We start from the raw sequence: 24,813 nt of genomic DNA on the forward strand, positions 1-24,813 counted from the left end.
CCTTCCTTCACTGCACACTTTATGATCTTAGCAAGACATGTCAGTGCAATGACTAACCTAATTGCCTGACTAACCTAATTGCCTTCTCTGAGGAGATAACTGGGTCTGTGGATGAGGGGAAAGCAGTGGATGTTATTCCTTGACTTTAGCAAAGCTTTTGATGCGGTCTCCCACAGTATTCTTCCCAGCAAGTTAAAGAAGTATGGGCTGGATGAATGGACTATAAGGTGGATAGAAAGCTGGCTAGATCGTCGGTAGTGATCGATGGCTCCATGTCTAGTTGGCAGCCGGTATCAAGCGGAGTGCCCCAAGGGTCAGTCCTGGGGCTGGTTTTGTTCAATAGCTTCATTAATGATCTGGAGGATGGCGTGGACTGCACCCTCAGCAAGTTTGTAGCTGACACTAAACTGGGAGGAGTGGTAGATACGCTGGAGGGTAGGGATAGGATACAGAGGGACCTAGACAAATTAGAGGATTGGGCCAAAAGAAATCTGATGAGGTTCAACAAGGACAAGTGCTGAGTCCTGCACTTAGGACAGAAGAATCCCATGCACCGCTACAGACTAGCAACCGAATGGCTAGGCAGCAGTTCTGCAGAAAAGGACCAAGGGGCAGTGGTGAGCTGGAGCTGGTTTGCGCGAACTGGTAGTTAAATTTTGAAGCAGTTTTAGAACTGGTTGCTAACCCACTTCCCTGTGAGGAGGGGGTGCTGTGCTTTGATGGGCTTTGGCTGGGAAGTGTGTAATTCTTCCTCTGGCCGCTGGGGGTGCTGCGCTGTGGGAGCCATGTGAGCCGCTGCCTGGCCCTGTTGCTGCTGCTGCTCCCTGGCCCTGGGGCTCCCGCTGCTGCCTGGTGGGCTCCCAGCTGCTCTGCTGGGCCTGGGCTGCGTCCTGCTGCTCGGGCTGCTCTGAGACGCTCTCCCCATGAGTTCCCACCCCTCTTTGATGGGGTGGGAACTTGGGCTTTACTTTGACCTGCTAACACAGGTTAAAACCACCATGGCATTGTCCTCTTTAGGTTGGTAACATGGATTAGTTTAATGCAGGTTAAAAATACACCTGTTTTGTAAGATGGACAAGGCCGAAAGGTTCCATGGCTGCACATTAGTTTGTGCATCAATCCTAGAAAGGCTCCCCACGGCATTGTTGTCTTTGCTGTGCATTGAAGTAGCACTGCCAGAGGAACTGAAACAGGAACATATGAGGAGTCCTTAAGGCACATAGATTAAAGGTCTAGAAAACATGACCTGTGAGAGAAGATTGAAAAATGTGGTTTGTTTAGTCTGGAGAAGAGAAGACTGAGAGGGGACATAACAGTTTTCAAGTACATAAAAGGTCCTTACAAGGAGGAAGGAGAAAAATTGTTCTTATTAACCTCTGAGCAGGGCTGTCCTTAGGCATACACAGCATATGCATAGGGCACCTGAAAATTTGGGGCACCCCTGGGTCTTAGTGTCCACCTTTCCGCCTCTTCCTATCCCTGTTCTAACCCTTCCTGCAGGCTCCCACAGCTTCCTCCAGAGGGGATCTAAAAACTTAAAAGTGAAAAGAACAGGAATTCTTGTGGCACCTTAGAGACTAACAAATTTATTTGAGCATCTTTTTGATTATGATGTCAGAGTTGTTCCTGAGGCTGTTGATGGCGTTGTGTTCAGCACGGCTGAGGTTATGGGCCCCATAGTCTTCCATCCTGCCAGACCTATTAGCACAACACTGAAACTGTTAAAGAGCCATTCAAGAGGTAATGAAGCCTTTTAACACACATTTGCCAACCCCGAGTTATATACTGTCAGTTTCTGAATTTACTGACACAAACAGTTGTGCATCACTGTAATATTTACTCACAACATGTTAGTCTACAGGACCTTAGTTTAAAATTTGCTTTAACAATAGTTCATTAGTGTGTTGCTGAAGATGATAAAATCACATCTCTAAAAAAATCCTTGCATAGATTTTTAAATGCACAATCTGAGTATTCATCCTTTAGCCTTACATGCTTGGATCTTCAGACACAGTTTTTTAAAATAAATCCTTCAGAAGACCACCCTTATCTAAAATACACATTTTAATTTTAATTACTATAGTACAAAAAGCTTGCTTCCAAAGTCTTCTGGTCCTTTCTGTCCATCCCTTTCTCCCTTCACGCCCCATGTTGAAGAGAGCCCTTTAAGGGACAACACCCCTTTCCTTCCAGATAGCTGGACAAACGAGTTTCCTTTTCTTTACTTCTGACTATTTGATGAACTAGTTTTAAGAGAATCGTCCAGCAAAATCAGTACCTTAATAAGATATAAAATCCTTTGTTATGCCTAAAATCTTTAGAATTTCATAAACATGTCTATTGTTATGGAGATCACACAAAGTAAATTCGTGTTCCCTTTTTCTAAAAGCAATGAACATTGTTATGAACAAACTAAACCTCTGTGACTGATTAATTTAAAATAATGTCTTTGTTTCAGTGAGTTAAATAGGTAGTAATCTGGAATTATTAATTATTATAATTATTACTTATTATTTTATGAATGCTTAAGAGTGCATTTAAAATCAGTTTAGAAATACTGATTAAGAAAATGTAAAACAGAGAAGTGCTGCATCAAGTATTCCATACTATTTAATGATGTATTCAGAAGGACAGATGACTTGCCTTACTACGAAGTTTTTGCAAATAAATCTCTGACAAACTTCAGGATATATTTAAAAAAAAAAAAGCGGTGACTGACATTTTTTATTCCCAAGTTTAGTGCTTTTAATTAGGTACCTTCTGCATGTCCAGTCTTCACCATCTGGCATGCTGTGGAAAACATGCTCCATTTTCTTTAGAAAGAAATTACAGAAGAGCGTTTTTTTTTTTTTCAAATGTCATTTGCTTCATTTGGGTTCAGGGATTTGGCTGGAAGGGGGTGCGCAGGAAGGGGGAGGGAAGAGAGGAGGGAGACAGTGGGAAGAGGGTGGGGTCTGGATGGAGTGGGGGCGGGGCCTGGGGAAGACAAGGGGTGGTGTATGGGCAGGGCCACAGGCAGAATAGGTGGGCTGGGGAGCTAGCTTCCCCAAGCGTCAGCTTCACCCTCTGCCTATGACAGCAGGTAAGAGTGGGTCAGCTCCCGCACACCCAGTGTGCACTGCAGTTTCCTTAGGCAGGGGTTGTATTCATAGAGCCAAATGCACCAGTGCTGCACATTCGGCATGAGGGAGAGGGTAGGGGGGTCTCTGTGGGGAACTATGACTCTCCGCCACCATGAGGCTCGGTATCATTTGCTGCCTCCTCCCTCTCCCCGCTCCCAGGCTGCCATCGGGCATAGGGGCACCAGTTTAATAATACTGCATAGGGCCCCATAAATCCTAAGGACGGCCATACCTCTGAGGTTAGGACAAGCAATGGACTTAAATTGTAGGAAGGGTGGTTTAGATTGGACATTAGGAAAAACTTTCTGTCAGGGTTAAGCACTGGGAGGTGCTTAGGGAGGTTGTGGTATCTCTGTCATTGGAGGTTTTTAAGAGCAGATTAGACAAGCACCTGTCAGGGATAGTCTAGATAATACTTAGTCCTGCCATTAGTGCAGAAGACGACTAGATGACCTCTCGAGGTCCCTTCCAGTCCTATGATTCTATGATAGACATTGGGTTGGTTCTCACTATCATAGCCCTGTAAACATAAACTCAATTGCAAATGAAGGGCCAGGTTCACCAGTACAATTCGCTGCTTTGCATTACACCAGCAATGCAAAGTAACTGTAATCCCAGTTTAACTGGCTGGTGCTCTCTGGCTGCTTTGTGTTGCTCTAGGGTACCAGTGAATCTGCCCTTAGCAATTAAAATAAAATAAAAACAATTTAAGGTTGCTCCTGCAGTGATTCCCAGAGGAGAAAAACTATGAAAAAAATTGATTTATTTTTAAGATTTAGTTTAATTTAATTGGGGACCACAAATAGTATTATGCCTGAATCATAATCATATATTTTTGTATGGTGTCACTGCAAGGCAGAATTAAGATTGTTAGGGTGCCTGAACTGTGCACTTCTTTCCACATTTGGATTTCTTTTTAGTGCAACCTTGACTGAATTACCTGGGTTTAAAATGCTTGGTTTGGGGAAAATTACAGCATCCCTGAAATGGTTTTTATCTGTCAATTACTAATGCATATTCTCAACCTTAACTCCATCTTAATGGAGTTCCCCACCTTTCCTAGGAAATAAATAAAGAGAAACTAAGAATCTGGTGTCAAGTATCAGGAGGTAGCTGTGTTAGTCTGTATCCACAAAAACAACAAGGAGTCCGGTGGCACCTTAAAGACTAACAGATTTATTTGGGCATAAGCTTTCATGGGTAAAAATCCTCACTTCTTCAGATGCAACAGATGCATCTGAAGAAATGAGGTTTTTTACCCACGAAAGCTTATGCCCAAATAAATCTGTTAGTCTTTAAGGTGCCAGGAATCTGGTGGGTTCTTCAGCTGGTGGGACATAAAACTAAACATTATTTGGGGTTAACACAAAGAATATGGAATACAAATGAGTCAGAATAACTTTAACTCTTTATCCTAATGTGTAATAATATGTGTATTAAAATCTGAAATCAGATATTAACTAATTTACAAAGTGTTTAGTTTTCTGTGATTTTGCTCAACATCTGATTTATCTTCCAGTCTGAAAAATGCCAAAACATTAAGCCAATTCCCCATTGCTAATGTTTTGTTTAGTTTGGTTTCTATGAGTTTGCTCAAGACATGATTTATCATCCAGTCTGAAAATACCCAAAAAGGGAAACCAATTCACTGTTGCTAAAGGCATTATGCTGTATTTTAATTCAGAGAAAGCTGATTATAATGCATTAAAACTTTTCTTTAAGCAAACAGAACATAGTTCTGTAATTAGAATTATTTTTCTATAACAGCTTTATGCTACCATTTCCTTTTTTGTGTGTTTTTTGAATCCAGACAAAGCAATCAGCTACAAGCCATTTACGCTTTCATTTCTGTGTAGATTAAAATGTGGTTTTACAATCCCTCAGTAGTGGGCAGTCAGTATTAGCACAAGCCTGTAATTCATACATTAAGGTATTCCCCAGCTACCTGGTAAACATAAAAGTCAAAACCAGCCTCTGATTTACTTCAGAATCAATCAGCATTTTTTGGTATGTCATTTGCCGTTGAGCAGATAAGAAGCTTACTGAAGTAAAATTACAGTGCTAACTCATAAAAGCTAATCTCCACTTGGCTGATTTGCCAAGTGCCCTCCCCCCCTCGCCCAAACCTGCATAGCTATTCTCAAAGATTCGTTTTTCAGGTGACTGGTATTTCATTTCCTGTCAACTCCAATTCTTACAACAATAAATCAAAATCATTAGTATAATGAAATGTCAAATAGAAAGGAGTTAAAAGGGAATTCTTCATTTGCTTTAAAAAGGATATTTGGTTTGTAGAAGGGAAAGTGTCAAGGGAAGAAAGACATTTTCACCCTCAAAAGAAAATCCATCAGAGCTTAGGAGTTGCTACATAGAGTTCTATTCAGAACTTTGGCAGATAAGTTGGTCTTATAATACTCCAGCTACTTGGTACAGTTGGAGGAACTCCTACTCCTTGCTCCTTAACAAAAAGGTAGGTAACTTAAGCAGCTGCTGATGGGGAGTGGTATGGGTTGCCAGGGCAAGAGGCCTTCTACTGGTAGGAGTGCCTAGACCTTCCTGCATGTGATAGGTACACATATCTCATCCATGCTGACCTCATACATTCTGCTCTAAAAAGTCTTAGGCAGCGCTGTCATATTGCACAAGGTCAGAGCAACTGTTACCAGAACCCTATCACTCAGGCCCTGAGGGCTAGTCTACACTTACCAGCCGGGTCGACACGGTGAGTTCGACTTCTCTGAGTTCGAACTATCGCGTCTAATCTGGACACGATAGTTCGAACTCCGGAAGCGCCACGGTCGACTCCGGTACTCCACCACTGCAAAAGGCGGTGGCGGAGTCGACCTTGGAGCCGCGGACTTCGATTCCGCGGCGTCTGGACGGGTGAGTAGTTCGAACTAGGGTACTTTGAATTCAGCTACGCTATTCACGTAGCTGAACTTGCATACCCTAGTTCGACCCCCGCCCTTAGTGTAGACCTGCCCTGAGAGAGGTGCCAAATACTCAGGTCTCAGTCGAGTAGAGTGACTATGTAGGAAAAATGTCTATAGTCATGGCTAATGATGTGTCAGCCAACCAGGACGAATGCAGTCTACCCTAGTGGTTGGAGTGGACATCAGGCCAAGTGGGTCAGAGTCAGTAGTCAGAAGCTGGACCCAAGAGTCAAACTGCAGGTCAGGAACTTGAGCAAGCAGGATAGCTGGCAAGGTAGGAGGAGGAGGAACAAGGTAACACAGGAGCAGGCACAGTGGTGAGCAGGAGCACTGAGAAGACAGCAAGTTGCTGATGCTGCTGGCTTAAGAACCAGCCTGCTGGCCCCTGCAGCCAACCAGGCAGCATGGCCAATTAATCACCCTGTTGTAGGCAAGTTGTACTGAGGAGGATATTAGCTCTGCTCCGGGCCTGATTCCTGATGGTACCTCCCCCCCCCACCCCGCACCTTTCCCTGAGAAGTATGTCTAGGGGCCTCAGGACCACTGTAAGCATGGTGAAAAGAACACATGGGTGTGTTCTGTAAGTTCCCATGGATGTTGGTCAGGGCCAGACCAATTCTAGTCAGTTAGGTATTGTAGTTTTCCTTGGATCCAATGAGAGTTTAGAATCTGCTGAACCACATATTCTTCTTGGCCCTGAATGGTTATAGGTGGCAGAGGAGAGTAGAAGGGATCTTTGACTAATGATTTTGGAAGAGGGACATGGGTGAATCTTGAGGGAATCTCATAGCTGTAACTTGAATTTAACCAGGTTAATCTGTTTTGTAATCTGAAAAGACCCCAGATACTTGTTGTGAGGCTTCACAGAGGGATCAGTCCAGCGCAGATTCTAGGTGGGACAACCACAGCTTATTCCCTTCCCAGAAGCTAGGTGTTGGCTGGTAGGACCAGTCAGCATACCATTTGTAGGTTACGTTGGTGTCTTCTAACTGTCTCTGGAGTTCTTAGTGCACCTTCTGGATGTGGGCGGTGAGTTCAGTAACAGCGGGCATCGATGATTCGAAGGGCACCTCGGGATGAGCACAAAGATGGAAACCATAGTTAGCAAAGAGAATCTGCTTGGTGGATCCAGCATGAAGGATCAGGTACAGCCAATGATCTTGTTGATAATATAGGAAGCAACGTAGGTACTGTTCAAGGAACTCACTGACCCACTCTGCTTGCCCATTGGTGCTGGGATGATAGGTTCTTGAGTTCAGGATCTCGATACTCAAATGGTGTAGAACTGGGATCCTCAGTCAGATACCATATTTGTAGGCAAGCCATGAAGGTGAAAGATGTTGCTCACAACTAGGCAGAGGAAAGCACTCATTGTAGGACAAAATGTGCCATCTTGGTTAAGTGGTCAACCACCACTAGAACAGTAGTGTGGCCTTGTGAGGGTGGTAATTCTATGATAAAGTTCATGAAAATGATGACCCAAGGCTGCAGTGGATTGGGTATGAGCTGGAAGAGACCCAGCAGTCTTGAACAGGGGGTCTTGGTCACAGGCACAAAGCTCACAGGGATCTACATAGGATGCAACAGAGGTGCTTATGACAGGCCACCAAAAGTTCCTGGAAACCAAGTCATGGGTCTTGGAATGGCTGAAGTGGCCTGAGGAGTGTCGTGGCAGAATTGTAGGACTTGAAGCAGAGTGGCCCTTTCAGGAATATAAATGTGTCCCTCATGGTATACGATCCTGTCCGGTGAAGAATGTGGAGGACTGGTCTTGACGCTGGTCTAAGGCTTGACAGGTTTGGATGACAAGGGTATCACTAGGTAACTAAAAGCAGATGGAGGCTGTGGTGCCAGAAATTATGTTTGAGGGTTTGAGAATTGTGGACATAATCTCCTCACCAGGTTTGTAGTATTCACACTTTCATTACAATACATCTGCCTTCCTGTCTCTGACCAGTAGGTGACCACAAACTCAAATCATGCAAAGAAGAGGGAACAGTGTGCCTGTGGCAGGTTCAAGTACCTGGCCATTTTTAGGTATTGCAAGTTTATATGTTATGTCAGAATTTGGACTGGGAACCTAGCACCCTCCAGAAGAGGAGACTATTCTTCAAAGACTGTTTTGGTGGCCAGCAGTTCCTTGTCCAGGATGTCATAATTCATCTCAGCAGGAGTGGGTGAACCTGGCTAGCTTGCAATAGCTCTGATGCCAGGGCAGAACTGCTCATTTGGGTTGTCATGGGCAGGATGAATGGCAATCTCGAGAAAATCAAGGTACGCTCATAACACCGATTCTCTCAATCAGATTGTTCAAACTGGACAGAGGCTCCACCTGCTCAAGCTCAGCCTTTATATCCTCATTTAACCCCCGGCGGAAATGGAGGTATTGTGCCACCTCATTCCACCCCGTGTCAGAAGCCAAACAACAAAGCTCAGCAGCATACTTGCCAATGGGTCAGCCTCCATGCCATAAGGCCTGAAGGGTTGGACATGGTTGGGGGTCATCAAAGATTGTGGATGTGGCTTAAATGAATTCCTCTAATTGTTGCAAGATGGGGCTGGACTGTTCCAGGGAAGGAAGGGGGAAGCCCAGGCCAAGGCCTCTCCAGTCTCCATCAAATTTGTTGGGCCGTGAAATCTTTTGGCTCTGGGAAGGGTGGAGTGGGAGGAGCAGCAGAGCAACCTGTGATTGCAGGGCTACATTCTGTGTTATTCGCACCTGAAAGTTCTGAATGATGTCCACCAGTCCTGCAGGGGCCTTAGTAGGGTCCATGCTAGTACCGAGGACCGCTGGCCCTAATTTTAAGGGCTTCTCAATCTGCCAGCCCATTGGGATGAGGGAGGTCTAGCCTAAACCTAGTTGGAGTAGGTGTCAAGCCTAATGGTTGGAGCAGGCATCAGATCCCAAGGACTAGGGTCAGAACCAGAGTCAGTAGTTGGAAGCAGGACCCAAAGGTCAACTGGAGGGCAGGAACTGGATACCAGAGCCAAGGATCTAGCTGGAGTCAGTAGTCAGGAGCCAGCGCCAAGTATCAAACCGAAGATCAGGAACTGGAGCGAGCAGAGTATCAAGCAAGGAGGGGTTCAAGGCAGGCGCAGGAGGAACAAGATAACATAGGAGCAGGCACAGTGGTGGGCATGAGCATTGCGAAGCCAGTGAGCTGCTGGTGCTGCTAGCTTAAGAGCTAGCCTGCTGACCCCTGCAGCCAATCCGGGGGTGTGGCCAATCAGGCAGCCTGCTGAAGACCAGCTATCCCGATGAGGCTGCCTGGTGATTAGCTCTGCTGTGGACCTTGATTCCTAACATGATGATTCATAGACTCATAGAATACCAGGGTTGGAAGGAACCTCAGGAGGTCATCTAGTCCAACCCCCTGCTCAAAGCAGGACCCATCCCCAATGATGATACTGTGACACAGCATGTTGGCAGATGTTATATATGAAACACTAAACACACATCTACGATTTTGCAGTATCTCTGTGCAATATGGCCCAATGCCTCTGCACACACCCTTGAGGTGAGAGACAGTGCCAGTGAGAATGGCTCCTCTCTGTATCCCGTGATTCTATCTGCAGTGTCTGTTCCACTCCCAGCATGTCCACAGGTTCACACCTTTAAGGTGAGCTGACAAATCTTCCTCAGGGCCGTGGGCCCATTCAGACCTCAGCTACAGTGGCGTAAGTTTAGAGTAATTCTGTTACATCAATGTAGGTGAGATGATAATCTGACCTCTGGTGAGGATGAGTTGTGTGAGGGGACCTTACTCGGATCTTCAGGAGCTAGGTTGTATATAGCCTGTTACACTACCTCTGAGGCTGGAATAATAGCCTGCTCTGCTGTCCGTGTTAAGCTCTCTACTTCCAGTCATGACAGATGCAGAGAGACGCAAGAATTGAAATGTTAACCAAACTTTTAAATCTGGAAGGTAAGGTTTGTAGATTTTTTTTTTTAATTTATTTTATGTGGACTGGTTTGAGTTAGGTTGAGTTCAGTGGATGGAGTAGCATTCACTGAGACTATTCAGAGAGCAAGATTACTTAGTATGAGAAAATGGGGCAGAATTGGGCCTTAAATGAGTCGACATTTTGTATTTGTACAGCAGTACCTTCTTCCTTTTTTTCCCCTGCTTTCTTTGATTCCCCTCCTTTCTTTATTATATGTGCACACTCATATATTCACATTTTCTAAGATACACACTAAAGCAGGGGTAGGCAACCTATGGCATGCGTGCCAAAGGCGGCACAGGAGCTGATTTTCAGTGGCACTCACACTACCCGGGTCCTGGCCACCAGTTCAGGGGGCTCTGCATTTTAATTTAATTTTAAATGAAGCTTCTTAAACATTTTAAAAACCTTATTTACTTTACATACAACAATAGTTTAGTTATATATTATAGACTTATAGAAAGAGACCTTCTAAAAACGTTAAAATGTATTACTGGCACGCAAAACCTTAAATTAGAGTGAATAAATGAAGACTCGGCACACCACTTCTGAAAGGTTGCCGACCCCTGCACTAAAGGTTTGGTTGGGAGATAGCTAACCAGTGCTATTTTTTTTTATTCACAGAAAACCAGGCTCTGGAATTGTTCACTAAGGATGACATCCTAGCTCCATTTAAATCAGTGGGATTTTTGCCGTTGACTTGGATGGGGCCAAGATTCCACCTTTAGGTTCATATTTGTTTCTCTTTAATATTACTCAGATCCATCTTTCATCTACACAGTCTTTTTTGGGTGCAATTTTTCATCCACAACTCATTCTTTTTCCTGGAAAATGAGTTTAAAATCAAGGCCACGGTGTTCCAGCAAATGGTTTTTGGAAGCTAATAACAGCAATATCAAAAATCCAACTTTCTAGTAGCCATTGCCTACATCCTTAGGGAAGTGGCCTCCATGCATCCTCCTTGCGGGGGTCTGAGGCCTCTCATAATCCATTCCACCAAGATGTAATTTTAGAGACCATGGGACGTCTCCAGTTCCAAACCAAACTAGACATTACATTTAGCCAGGAATTTTTAAATCTGCAACTCCTTGTCCCAGAATAAAAAATGGTAAAAAATAAAAAATAAAAAAAAATAAAAAAAAATTAAGAATGTCTTGTTCAAGCAGGTGCTTACGGACAAAGTAACAGGTGGTTCACCTTTCTAGTTACATCTGCTTTAAGCTACAACCACTCCATTTAAAAACACAACAGGAAAAAAAGCAATCAGTCTTAAACATCAGCTAAGTATGTAAATATCACTTTTGAGATGGTTTCTGGCACTGTTGTAGGTAGCATCTGGAATAAACCTGAACATAAATGATGCCTTTCATTTCTTTTGTTGAGGTGCACTGTGTGTGTGTGGAGGGAAGTACACACTATGTGGCACCCCACTTTATTATTTTGCTTCAAAGATTTGACTTATCGAGAAACAAATATAATGCAAATAAATATGTATTTTTCCCCTGGCGTTTGGGAAATGCACAGAAGTGCAACAGAAGATCATGCTCTAAAAGAGTGGAAAGAGTTTAAATATGTGACAACCGCTAAGCAGAACCTCATTTTGCAAAGCATGAGTCTGGGAATAAAGTCAGACTGTATAAAACTGTTTGATTAAAATAATCTAATACAGACTTCTCTGCCTCATATTTTTGCTACAGATTTTCTGGATGAACCATTCTTTATTTCTGTAACATATGTTTAGGGACTCTTAGAAATTAGACTACAAGCCCCATGTGTTTTTGTGTGTGGTGGTTTTTTTTTTTTCTTTTTAGTAATCCCTGCCGGGGCCCCGTCGAAACTGTTTGAATTGGGCCCTGCACATCAGGGTTGCAAAATTGTATCGGGGGCCAGGTAGGGAAGGCTGTGCCTCCCAAAACAGCCTGTCCCCCCCATCCGACCCCCACCCTGTCCTGCCCCTGACTGCCCCCCTCAGAACCTGCAACCCATCAACCCCCCTACTCCTTATCCTTTGATCATCCCCTCCCAAGACCACCCTACCCTAACTGCCCCCCAGAACTCCACCCCCTACCCAATTCGCCCCGCTCCCTGGCACCACTGCCCCAACCCCCCATCCACCACCGCCCCCCCAGAACCTCCACCCCCACCAACCATTCCCTGCCCCTTATCCAACCCCTCCTCCCGGCCCGGCCCCCTTACCATGCTGCTTAGGGTGTGTATGGATGCCGCACGGCTCGCTGGCGCTCGCAGCCCCACCTCCTTACCATGCCACTCAAAGCAGCAGGAGCTGCCGAGCTGCCCAGGAGCAGTCCAGAGTGCTGGTGGCGCGGCATGCTGAGACTCTGCAAGAGTGGGTGAGGGGCTGGGGGAGCCTCCCTAGTCAGGAGCTCAGGCGGGCTGGACAGGACAGTCCCGTGGGCTGGATGTGGCTCACGGGCTGGTGTAATGACAGAAAAACCTCCCTCTCCCAATTGCCCACCCCTTTAACAACCGGTTCTAAACCGGCTTCTAAATTTAACAACTGGTTCATGTGAACCAGTGCGAACCGGCTCCAGCTCACCACTGTATACACAGAGTGGGGAATATACCCTACATGATAAAAGGTATCAATCCTGCAAGGTAATACTTGTGGATGCAGATTCTGGATGTCAGAGAGGTGGATTTCAACTGACCCAGAGAAATAGTAGGCAAGGTCTCATGGAGAGACCAATTAGGAAGAAAAGGTGTCGAAGGGGATTGGCAGTTCCTAAAAGATGTAATACTAGAGACTCGACATCAAGCTATTCTGATGCAGAGGAAAGAGAAGGGCCACAGGAGGCCAATGTGGTTGCACAAGGAGCTTTTTAGCTATCAAAAAAACAAAAGGGATACATACAGGAAATGGAAGGAGGGGCAGGTCACCAAGGAAGTATTCATGGGACTAGTATGAGCATGTAGGGGCAAAATCAGGACAGCCAAGGCAAAGAATGAGTTACAGCTGGCAAGAAATGTTAGAGACAACAGGAAGGGGTTCTTCAAATGTGTCAGACAAAAAAAGAAGATAAAGGACGGTGTGGGTCTGCTGCTCAGTGGAGAAGGTGAGCTGGTAACGGAAGATGATAGAAAGGCAGAGCTGCTCAATGCCTACTTTGCTTCAGTCTTCTCTCAAAAAATAATGTGACCAGACAATTAGCGAAGTTACCACAGGTGATAAAGAGGAAGGGATGCAGATTGGGATACATAAAGAACATGTCAGAGATCTTCTGACCAATTTGAATGAATTCAAATCAGTGGGGTTCAAGTCAGACTGGTTTTGATATCTGGGAAGCTACTAGAGCAACGTATAAAATATTCAGTTTGCGAATACCTGGAGGATGAAGGGGTAATCACTAGCAGCCAGCATGGATTTTGGATTTACCAAGAACAAATCCTGGCAAACCAGCTAAATTTCCTTCTTTGACAGAGTAATTGATTTGGTAATAGGTGGACATAATATACCTGGACTCAGAGACAGATTTAGAGTTAGTGGTGCCCTGTGCTCAGCTTCATTTTTGGGGCCCCTCCTTGGGACCCAGCCAAAAAAAAAGAACATTCTCTCTTATCTCCCCCTCTCCCCAGTTTTTCATTTTTTTTCTTCATCCTCCACATATAAATAATAGGAAGTAAATGAAAGTAAAGTGAGGTACCTTGATTGTTTTTGTAGTCTAACTTATTTTTCCACAGACCATTTGAAAATCTCTGAGGGTCTCGGTGGACCACTTAATGATCTTTCCAAATATTGTTTGTACCATTAGCTAACAATTGAAAAGCACTTTGGATAAGAGCGCATTATTTAAAAAAATGTAAAAAAAGTTGGAGTGCGGGGTCTGGCCAGGACTTAGGGTGTGGGAGGGGGCTCAGGGCTGGGGGTGCAGGGTCTGGGAGGAAGTTAGGGTGCAGGAGCAGACTGGGGGTTGGAGTGCAGGGTCTGGCCAGGAGTTAGGGTGTGGGAGTGGGCTCAGGGCTGGGGCAGGGAGTTGGGGTGTGGAGCACTTACCTGGGACAGCTCCTGTTTGGTGCAAAGGGTGCAGGTGGGGATGTGGAGGGAGAGGGGGTGCAGGAGTCAGGGAGGGCAGGGGGCTGGGTGTGTGTGAGAGGGGTGCAGGAGTCAGGGCTCGGAGTGTGTGATGGAGTTGCAGGAGTCAGGGCAGGGGGCTGGAGGTGTGTGAGGGGGTGCAGGAGTCAGGGCAGGGGACTGGGGGGTGGGCTGGGGTCATCGGGGTGCTGCCAGCCCCCTGCTCTGCGCAGTTCATGGCAGGGGACTGGGGTGTGTGTGCATGTAGGAGGAGTGTGGGGCCCTCCCCCAAAGCCCCGCCCTCCCCCAATTCCATCCCCTCCCCCAAAGCCCCACCCCCAGCCTCTTCCTCACCTCCTCCCCAGAACATGCTGTGGCCCTGTTCCTCGCGCTCCCTCCCAGAGTGACCTGAGCACTGGCAAACAGCTGTTTGGCGGCGGGGGAAGCACTGGGAGGGGGAGCGGTGGGAATGTGGCAAACTCGGGGGAGGAGGTGGGGAGGGAGGAGCTTGGCTGCTGGTGGGGGCACAGCCTGCAGCAGGAGCCATCATGACCAAGCTTCTGCCCCTGCAGCTTCCCGGGCCTGGGGGCCCCTGTTGTTGGGGGGCCCCTTGCCAGGGCACCCTGTGTTTCACTGTAAATCTGCCTCTGCCTAGACTTCAGCAAGGTTTTTGACAGTCCCACAAGACATTCCGATAAGTAAGCTGGAGATATGTGGGCTCGACAGAACTACCATAATTGGTTAAACAATCATAAACAGAGTAACTATTAATGGAATGATGTTGAATTGGAAGGAGATCTCAAGTGGGGTTCCACAGGGATCTATTCTGGGAATGGTGGTGTTTAACATCTTTATTAATGACCTATATGTGGGAATAGAGAGCATACTGATCAAGTTTGCAGCTGACACAAAGTTGGGAGAGTTGCCAGTACTCTGAAGGATAGAGCTAAAATTCAGAGGGATCTTGATAAATTGGAAAACTGGTCTAAAGACAATAAAATTGAAATTCAACAGAGACAAATGTAAAGTGCTACACTTAGGAAAGAAAAACCAAACGCACAAATACAGAATGGGGGGAAAATGGCTTGGAGGCAGCACTGCTGAGAAGGATCTGGAAGTTGTGGTGGATCACAACCTCAACATGAGTCAGCAATGTGATGCTGTTGCAAGAAAAGCAAATGCAACTTTAGGTTGCATTAAGAGAGGCATAGCATCAAGTCACAGGAGGTGATAGCACCACTCGACTCAGTGTTGGTTAGGCCTCAGCTGGAGTAGTGTGTCCAGTTTTGGTCACCAATGTATAGAAAGGATGTAGAGAAACTGGAAAGGATCCAGAGGCGAATGACAAGGAAGATCAAAGGGATGGAATGCAAGTCATATGAGCAAAGGCTGAAGGAACTGGGTATATTTAGTTTGGAAAAGAGGAGATTAAGGGAGATATGATAGAGATTTTCAGATACTTGAAAGGCTGCCATAAAAATGGAGAAAAGTTGTTCTCTTTTTGCCATAGAGGGCAGGAAAAGAGGCAATGGGTTTAAACTGCAGCATAGCAGATTTAGATTAAATCTCAGGAAAACCTTCCTAACTAAGAAGTGTAAGAAGCTTCTTCACTGGAGGTTTTCCAAAGGAGGCTGGATAGCCATCTGTCTTGAATATTTTAGACAAAATAAGTACTGCGTCTTAGCAGGGGGTTAGACTAGATGACCCTTACGGTCCCTTCTAACCTTATGATTCATCACCTATGACTGCATTTATCTAAATACCAAGCATGGTTTTTATAGGCCTTATTTTTATTCCTGCTACTTGCCGGGGCAATTTATGAATTTGGAAGATGCATCCGCATTTTAAAATACATAATCTCCAAAAGGTTTTCTAAATACTGCCCAGCAATAAATCAGTGTTAAAAGTGGTGGTCTATGTTTCTCAAAATCAAAATGCCAGATGACATCCATGGGCCCAATTCTGCTTTCCTTGTGCATCCAAAAGAGCTGCTGTTGTCAGAGTGAGGTGTGGGTGCACAAGGAACATGGGTTGGGCTAGTATTTGTTTTCTCCAGTACTACCATCTGTTGCATTTGAGCAAAATGTAATTCTACCCTGGGTAGATCTACCTCTGTTAGATAACTGAAGGGTCTGGCTTGGTTTTTTGTTTGTTTGTTAGTTTTTTTAATAGCTTTCCTTGCCAAAAACAACTCATTGAATTGAACTGAATAACAGGTGTTTTTTGTTTTTTTTTCATTTTCATAATTATTTCTTCCAGGTATTCTTTTCAAGATGAAGAAGACATGTTCATGGTGGTAGATCTGTTACTTGGAGGGGATCTGCGTTACCACCTACAACAGAACGTGCATTTTAACGAAGGAACTGTTAAATTATATATTTGTGAATTGGCACTTTCACTGGACTATTTGCAGAGATATCATATAATTCACAGGTAAGTGAATAGCATTCATTCTATTAGTAAAGACAGTGTAGACCATGCCACAAGTAGGACTTCTTTACTTAGCCACACTGGGAATTGTTTATTGCACTTGTACAATATGTGTCTCATTTATTACGTGGTTGGTTTTGTGTAACTAAATTTTGGCTGTGGATACATATGCAAAGTTTCTGCTGCATAAATGTAAACAGGAGTTCAGTTTGGCCCTGGTGTGTTTTTTTTCCCTCTTCTCAGCCTTGCAATATTGTTGTTTCCACACTCCACTTTGTCATACTCCCTTTGTTTAGCTTCTTATCCAAGAGCCATGATGCATGCTTATTTAATGTTAGACACAATACTCTGAAGGCCGCATGTTTTAATTTTTCTTAATTCCCTTACAATTTTCCTGAACACACACATTTGTAAATCAATAGAATAACTGTCAGAAAGGGAAAAAAAGCAAAGAGCATCACAGTGACTGATGATGGGGAATTAGCTGTCAGTTTCCAGACTGCTAGAAATGTGCATGGAGTAATATAAAAGCAATAGAAAGGAACAGAGTGGAAGAAATTACAGGCTCTGTGTTCTTTCCCTCTCTGTGGCATTTTCTAGGCTGCAATGATCTGTTTGTTAGTTTTCCGCCTCTTAAACTATTTAAAGAGTCACAGTACTAGTCAGTATTAATGATCACTCATTGTCAAGCATGCCACACATCAGGTATCTCTCAATATTTCCTGAATATTTCTAAACCTAATTTGAGCACGGAGGTGGGTTCCCTTGTGATGGCAATAATAGCAAACTGTGGAAGAAAAAAATCCTGGGCCTGATTCTGCTCTAACTTACATTGGGTTTACAGCGGTGTAATTCTACCGAATTCAGTAGGTTTCCTCTTGGTTTACATCAGTGTAAGTGGAAAGACAAGCTGGCCTCATGCATCATCATAATTGTTTCATCTGAATTCTAGAGGCCAAACTGAAACTGTTCATGCAATGAGGTTGACAGTAATCAATATAAATAGGTTCCTCTAAACAAATTAATTGAGATCTGTTGTCATCCTGTCCACCCACTAGTACTCCTTTGTGCTGTTGTATGAGAGAGCTGATTACAAGGACGTTCTGACTCAACATGAAGAGGGTGGAATCATATCCTATCTATTCCAGCTGGTAGGATACTTAAAATCATAGACTATCAGCGTTGGAAGGGACCTCAGGAGGTCATCTAGTCCAACCCCCTGCTCAAAGCAGGCCCAATCCCCAACTAAATCATCCCAGCCAGGGCTTTGTCAAGCCTGACCTTAAAAACCTCTAAGGAAGAAGATTCTACCACCTCCCTAGGTAACCCATTCCAATGCTTCACCACCCTCCTAGTGAAATAGTTTTTCCTAATATCCAACCTAAACCTCCCCCACTGCAACTTGAGACCATTACTCCTTGTTCTGTCATCTGCTATCACTGAGAACAGTCTAGATCCATCCTCTATGGAATCCCCTTTCAGATAGTTGAAAGCAGCTATCAAATCCCCCCCCCCATTCTTCTCTTCTGCAGACTAAACAATCCCAGTTCCATCAGCCTCTCCTCATAAGTCATGTGCTCCAGACCCCTAACACTGACTCATATCCAGCTTCTCATCCACTGTAACCCCTAGGTCCTTTTCTGCAGAACTGTTGTCTAGCCATTCGGTCCCTATCTGTAGCAGTGCATGGGATTCTTCCATCCTAAGTGCAGGACTCTTGCTGAACCTCATCAGGTTTCTTTTGGCTCAATCCTCTAATTTGTCTAGGTCCCTCTGTATCCTATCTCTACCCTCCAGCATATCTACCACTCCTCCCAGTTTAGTGTCTTCTGCAAACTTGCTGAGAGTGCAGTCCATGCCATCCTCCAGATCATTAATGAAGATATTGAACAAAACCAGCCCCAGGACTGACCCTTGGGGCACTCCACTTGAAACCGGCTGCCAACTAGACATGGTGCTATTGATCACTACCCGTTGAGCCCGACGATCTAGCCAGCTTTCTATCCACCTTATAGTCCATTCATCCAGCCCATACTTCTTTAACTTGCTGGGAAGAATACTGTGGGAGACCGTATCAAAAGCTTTGCTAAAGTCAAGGAATCCACTGCTTTCCCCTCATCCACAAACCCAGTTATCTCCTCATAGAAGGCAATTAGGTTAGTCAGGCATGACTTGCCCTTGGTGAATCCATGCTGACTGTTCCTGATCACTTTCCTCCCCTCTAAGTGCTTCAGAATTGATTTCTTGAGGACCTGCTCCATGATTTTTCCAGGGACTGAGGTGAGGCTGACTGGCCTGTAGTTCCCCAGATCCTCCTCCTTCCTTTTTTAAAAGATGGGCACTGCATTAGCCTTTTTCCAGTCATCCAGGACCTCCCCTGATCGCCATGAGTTTTCAAAGATAATGGCCAATGGCTCTGCAATCATATCCGCCAACTCCTTTAGCACCTTTGAATGCAGTGCATCTGGCCCCATGGATTTGTGCTCATCCAGCTTTTCTAAATAGTCCCAAACCACTTCTTTCTTCACAGAGGGCTGGTCACCTCCTCCCCATGCCATGCTGCCCAGTGCAGCAATCTGGGAGCTGACCTTGTTTGTGAAGACCGAGGCAAAAAAAAAAAGCATTGAGTACATTAGCTTTTTCCACATCCTCTGTCACTAGGTTGCCTCCCTCATTCAGTAAGGGGCCCACACTTTCCTTGACTTTCTTCTTGTTGCTAATGTACCTGAGGAAACCCTTCTTGTTAGTCTTAACATCTCTTGCTAGCTGCAACTCCAAGTGTAATTTGGCTTTCCTGATTTCACTCCTGCATGCCTGAGCAATATTTTTATACTCCTCCCTGGTCATTTGTCCAATCTTCCACTTCTTGTAAGCTTCTTTTTTGTGTTTAAGATCAGCAAGGATTTCACTGTTAAGCCTAGCTCCTGCCATATTTACTATTCTTTCTACACATCAGGATGGTTTGTTCCTGCAACCTCAATAAGGATTCCTTAAAATACAGCCAGCTTTCCTGGACTCCTTTGCCTCTCATGTTATTCTCCCAGGGGATCCTGCCCATCAATTCCCTGAGGGAGTCAAAGTCTGCTTTTCTGAAGTCCAGGGTCCGTATTCTGCTGCTCTCCTTTCTTCCTTGTGTCAGGATCCTGAACTCGACCATCTCGTGGTCACTGCCTCCCAGGTTCCCATCCTCTTTTGCTTCCCCTACTAATTCTTCCCAGTTTGTGAGCAGCAGGTCAAGAAGAGCTCTGCCTCAGTTGGTTCCTCCAGCACTTGCACCAGGAAATTGTCCCCTACATGTTCCAAAAACTTCCTGGATTGTCTGTGCACCGCTGTATTGCTCTCCCAGCAGATATCAGGGTGATTAAAGTCTCCCATGAGAACCAGGGCCTGCGATCTAGTAACTTCTGTTAGTTGCCGGAAGAAAGCCTCATTCACCTCATCCCCCTGGTCTGGTGGTCTATAGCAGACTCCCACCACAACATCACCCCTGTTGCTCACACTTCTAAACCTAATCCAGTTTACTTCTCCAGTCTAAGCTCGGGCAGGGGTAGAAGGCTTATTCTGTATTATGGCAACCACACAAAACAAAATTGAAATAAGTTTTGTAGCCAGTGATTTTCTTGCAGGTTAAATTTGGATGAATGTTGCAGGAATTCTAAACTGCTCAAGATAGTTAAGACCAAAGCAGACTGTGAAGAACTTCAAAAAGATCTCACAAAACTAAGTGAACGGGCAACAAAATGGCAAATGAAATTTAATGTGGATAAATGTAAAGTAATGCACATTGGAAAAAATAACTCCAACTATACATACAATATGATGGCGGCTAATTTAACTACATCTAATCAGGAAAGAGATCTTGGAGTCATCGTGCATAGTTCTCCGAAGATGTCCATGCAGTGTGCAATGGCAGTCATAAAAGCAAACAGGATGTTAGGAATCATTAAAAAAGGGATAGAGAATAAGACAGAGAATATCTTATTGTCCTTGTATAAATCCATGGTACGCCCACGTCTTGAATACTGCATATAGATGTGGACTTCTCATCTCAAAAAAGATATACTGACATTAGAAAAAGTTTAGAGAAGGGCAACTAAAATGATTAGGGGTTTGGAACAGGTACCATATGAGGAGAGATTAAAGAGGCTAGAACTTTTCAGCTTGGAAGAGAGGAGACTAAGGGGGGATATGATAGAGGTATATAAAATCATGAGTGGGGTGGAGAAAGTGAATAAGGAAAAGTTATTTACTTGTTCCCATAATATAAGAACTACGGGCCACCAAATGAAATTAATGGGCAGCAGGTTTAAAACAAATAAAATAAAGTTCTTCTTCACACAGCGGACAGTCAATCTGTGGAACTCCTTGCCTGAGAAGGTTGTGAAGGCTAGGACTATAACAGGGTTTAAAAGAAAACTAGATAAATTCATGGCGTTTAAGTCCATTAATGGCTGTTAGCCAGGATGGGTAAGGAATGGTGTCCCTAGCCTCTGTTTGTCAGAGGATGGAGATGGATGGCAGGAAAGAGATCACTTGATCATTGCCTGTTAGGTTCACTCCCTCTGAGGCACCTGGCATTGGCCACTGTCAGTAGACAGGATACTGGGCTGTATAGACCTTTGGTCTGACCCAGTATGGCCATTATTATTTCAAACATGACCAACACACCTTCCCTCCCCTCATGAGCTTCGCTGCTCATAGATTTTAACAAAACCCACCAGCAGTTGGCTAATATGCTACACATTTTCAGTCTGAATAACTTGGGCTGTGTATTTTCAGCCAGCTATATCCAGTGATGAGCTGCCAAAATATTAACAACCAGTTCCCTCCTCCTCACCCCATGAGGGGGTTGTGCCCCCCCCGGACTCCTGCCCCATCTACCCCCCCTTTCTTGTCCCCTGACTGCTCCCTGCTGCCCCATCCAACCCCTCCTCTCATTCCTGATGGTCCCCTGGGACTCCTACCCCATCCAACCACCCCTCCTCTCTGTCCCCTGACTGCCCCTGGAACCCCTGCCTCTGCCTGCCCCCCAACGTCCCATCCAACCCCTGCGCCTTCCTGACTGCCCCCCCGGGACCCTTGCCCCCATTCAATCCCCGCTGTTCCCTGCCCTCTGACTACCCCGACACTAATCCACCCCTCCAACTTCCCTGCCCCCTTACTGTGCTGCCTGGAGGTTGGGGGCCAGGCTGGGGTCGGAGCGGCTCAGCCCGGGCTGGGGTTGGGACCAGATCCGCTTGGCAGGAGCCGCACCACCTGGCTGGCTGCGATCCGGGCCGGAGCCGCACGAGGTCAGGGGCTGGCCCGGGGACCAGGTCGGAGCTGCGCCGCCCAGCGGGCCGCAGTTGGAGCCGGGGCCAGGCCAGACATGCGCTGTCCGGGCACGGGGTTGGGGCCGGGGCCAGGCCGGAGCTGCCCCGTCCAGCTGGCTGTGGTCGGGGCTGGGGCCAGGGCTGGGTTGGAGCTGCACCGCCCGGCGTTGGGGTCAGGCCCAGGCTGGAGCCGTGCCTCCCGGGGACAGGGACAGGATCGAGGTGAGGGGGCAGGCCAGAGCCATCTGGCTCCTGGAGCCCTCCTTGCGCCCCCTCCCCACTGCCCCAGCTCACCTGCGGGAAGCCGCTGCTTCCTTCTCAGCCCTCCCAGGCTTCCTGCGCGAACAGCTGATTCCCGGGAAGCCGGGGAGGGGGAGGAGAATCCGGGGGAGCGTCAGGGGAGGAGGCAGAGGTGGAGTGAGGTGAGCTGGAGCTTTTGTTAAATTTAAAAGCCCTTTTCGAACCGGTTCGAAAAGGGCTTCTAAATTTAACAACCGGTTCCCACGAACCGGTGGGAACCGGCTCCAGCTCACCACTGGCTATATCTTACCGTGTTTACTTGAAGAGTTGAATCCAGGATGCTTTTGCAGGTAGAGGCTTAGCTCTGAGGAATGGTAGCACAATGATTCTATAGATGTTTTCCTTGTAACACATGCCATGTTGGTAGAATTACATTTTTTCTCTCTTATTAGGGGTAAGTGGATTTTATGGCCCTCAGTTAACTGTGTTGTCCTTACAATTTTATTGTCACTTGGCAGTTTCACACTGTGAAGACTGAGGCTGGATATGACCGATATCTGGAAAGAAAAATACAATACCCTTCCAGCAGTATTGTAATGTAAAGCTCGAAATGGTCCATCTGCCGTGATTTTTGTTTGTGATGCATTTGTTTTCTCTAGCCTACCCATCTCATGATTTTATGGTCCTCACCATTTTGATTGGCACTGCTGAAAGTTCCACTTTTGACAGGAAAGAGCAAATCTATTATGATCATGGGTGGTAGTGAGGAGATCAGGGGTGATAGTGAGGTTATATAGCTGCCAGTGTCACACACTAGCAAAGTGTGTGTTGTCTCCTTCTTGTGGCTGCTCCACTACCAGATAACAGCTTACCACTGCTACTAACTTCAGGAGTTATTCTTTTAGTTCAAATGGCAAAGATCTATGCTGCAATGCAAAAGTTCACAAGTTCTACCCTGCTGATAACCCATTCAGAGAGTTATTATACCAACAATTCTGTAAAGTTAGGTAGCATTTATATGCCTTTACAACTTCTGTTTTTTATATAGACTTTTACTTATGGCTCCAAAAATAATATGCCAAGATTATAAATTCCCAAGTAGTGATTCCTGTATAAAATTATCCACATGAAGTGTAAGTGGTAGATAAGATAGGGCAGGTGGAAATAAGGACCATTTTTTTCTTCACTGAAATTCAGATGTGGAAGGAACTAAAACAGTCCAACTTTGAGTTCTACCAGGGCATGTTCAAAAGTAATGTATGTAAATGATAGAACATGTCAGATTGCAGCCTATACTAGAGATATTCTTGCTGGCAAACACAAGCTAATGAACAAGAAATGTAATAGCATCTTGAAGTAGACAGAACAGGAAAAAATATCCTGTGTGTGGTTATTATTCGTATATGCCTGTTCCCTGAATTATCTTCATGTGTATTTCTCCATTCTTGGTTTGATTCTTTTTATTGAGCTTTTGAAATAAGTGCAAGTCTGCATTCTTTCCAAAGGAAAAATGCAGGACCTGAATAAAAATCTCATATAAGAGAAGAAAATTAGATGATGTATCAAATCATCAAGAAAATGAACACCATGCAGACAACAAAGTACAGAAAAAATACTGAGCATTTGTAAGCCCAGTACTGATAGAAAAGAATGTAATTCTTGGCATAAAAAAATTTAATCTCAAATGATACCTTATAAAGGAATAAGAAATTACTCGTATTCAGAAATCATAACTTTTACCATTTGAATTACGTTTTTCACCTATGAGAATGAGTTCTAGTTTTATTATTAGTTATCATTAGTTATTTATTTTGAAGCCGTAAAACAACCCCAGACCCTTTATGTTATCATATGATTCACCACGTCTTACCTCCCTTTAACAAAGTTCGTTGGGAAATAATATTGAAGTCTAGATTTCTAGAGTATATACAATTGCTAATTTATCAATTGAGTCTGTGTCACTTATAGGATTCTGTGAGGTGTCCTGAGGTGCTCTATGCATACCTCTGGGAGGAAAAAGACCATCCACACCAGTGGTCACTGCCATATTCTTTTACAGAGTGCAAGCTGGGGTCAACTCTGCTGTTGAACTGTCCTATGTGCACCTCTTCTGATCTCCTGCATATGGGCTCGTTCTGTCCAATAATGGGTAAAGGAGCAGTTTTGCATTAATTATTCTTGAATTATTCTGGTTTGTATTTTTGATGAAGACATAAAAAAGTTTAAGTGGTTTGATAAGGATACAGCATGAATAAACTAGACCCAACAGCAACAGATGGGCCATTTGCACATACCTCATGTCTCAGTTTTAGTAGGTGAAAAATGCATTACCTTACTCTGCAACTACTGTGAGTGTCTCTTTGGGGTTTCCTATCATTTCTCTTGAGGATTTCTTTACAGTGCAAGCTTTTTTTAATACTGTCAGACTGGCAATAAGCAAAGATAAGAAAATGCAGATTTTTGTGGAATTTTTATCATTGCAGGAATTCTTTTGTCTATTGAGCTATCTTACTGTAGAGAGACAAGGTGGGTGAGATAATATCTTTTATTGGCCCAGTTTCTGATGGTGAGAGAGACAAGCTTTGCAGCTTACACAGAGCTCTTCTTAGGGCTTGTCTACACTACAGGACTATTTCGAATCTACTTAAGTCGAATTTGTGGATTCGACCTTAATAAGTCGAATTTGTGTATCCATACTAAATACACAAATTCGAACTTCTGAGTCCACATTCACGGGGCCAGCTTCGACTTTGGAAGCGGTGCACTGTGGGAAGCTATCCCACAGTTCCCGCACTCCCCGC

General features: G+C 44.9%; 1 protein-coding gene across 6 annotated transcripts in view; it reads left to right on the top strand.

Moving 5' to 3' along the window:
* Window positions 1-24,813, top strand: part of STK32B (serine/threonine kinase 32B) — a 313,103-nt gene that overhangs the window by 185,518 nt on the left and 102,772 nt on the right. For all 6 annotated transcript variants that reach the window (XM_039540819.1, XM_039540818.1, XM_039540817.1 and 3 more), the window contains one exon: window positions 16,290-16,463. In XM_039540819.1, coding sequence (XP_039396753.1) covers window positions 16,290-16,463 — 174 coding nt within the window. The remainder of the gene's footprint in view (window positions 1-16,289; window positions 16,464-24,813) is intronic.

The sequence above is a fragment of the Mauremys reevesii genome, linkage group 5 (genome assembly GCF_016161935.1).
Source record: "Mauremys reevesii isolate NIE-2019 linkage group 5, ASM1616193v1, whole genome shotgun sequence".
Lineage (NCBI taxonomy): Eukaryota > Metazoa > Chordata > Testudines > Geoemydidae > Mauremys > Mauremys reevesii.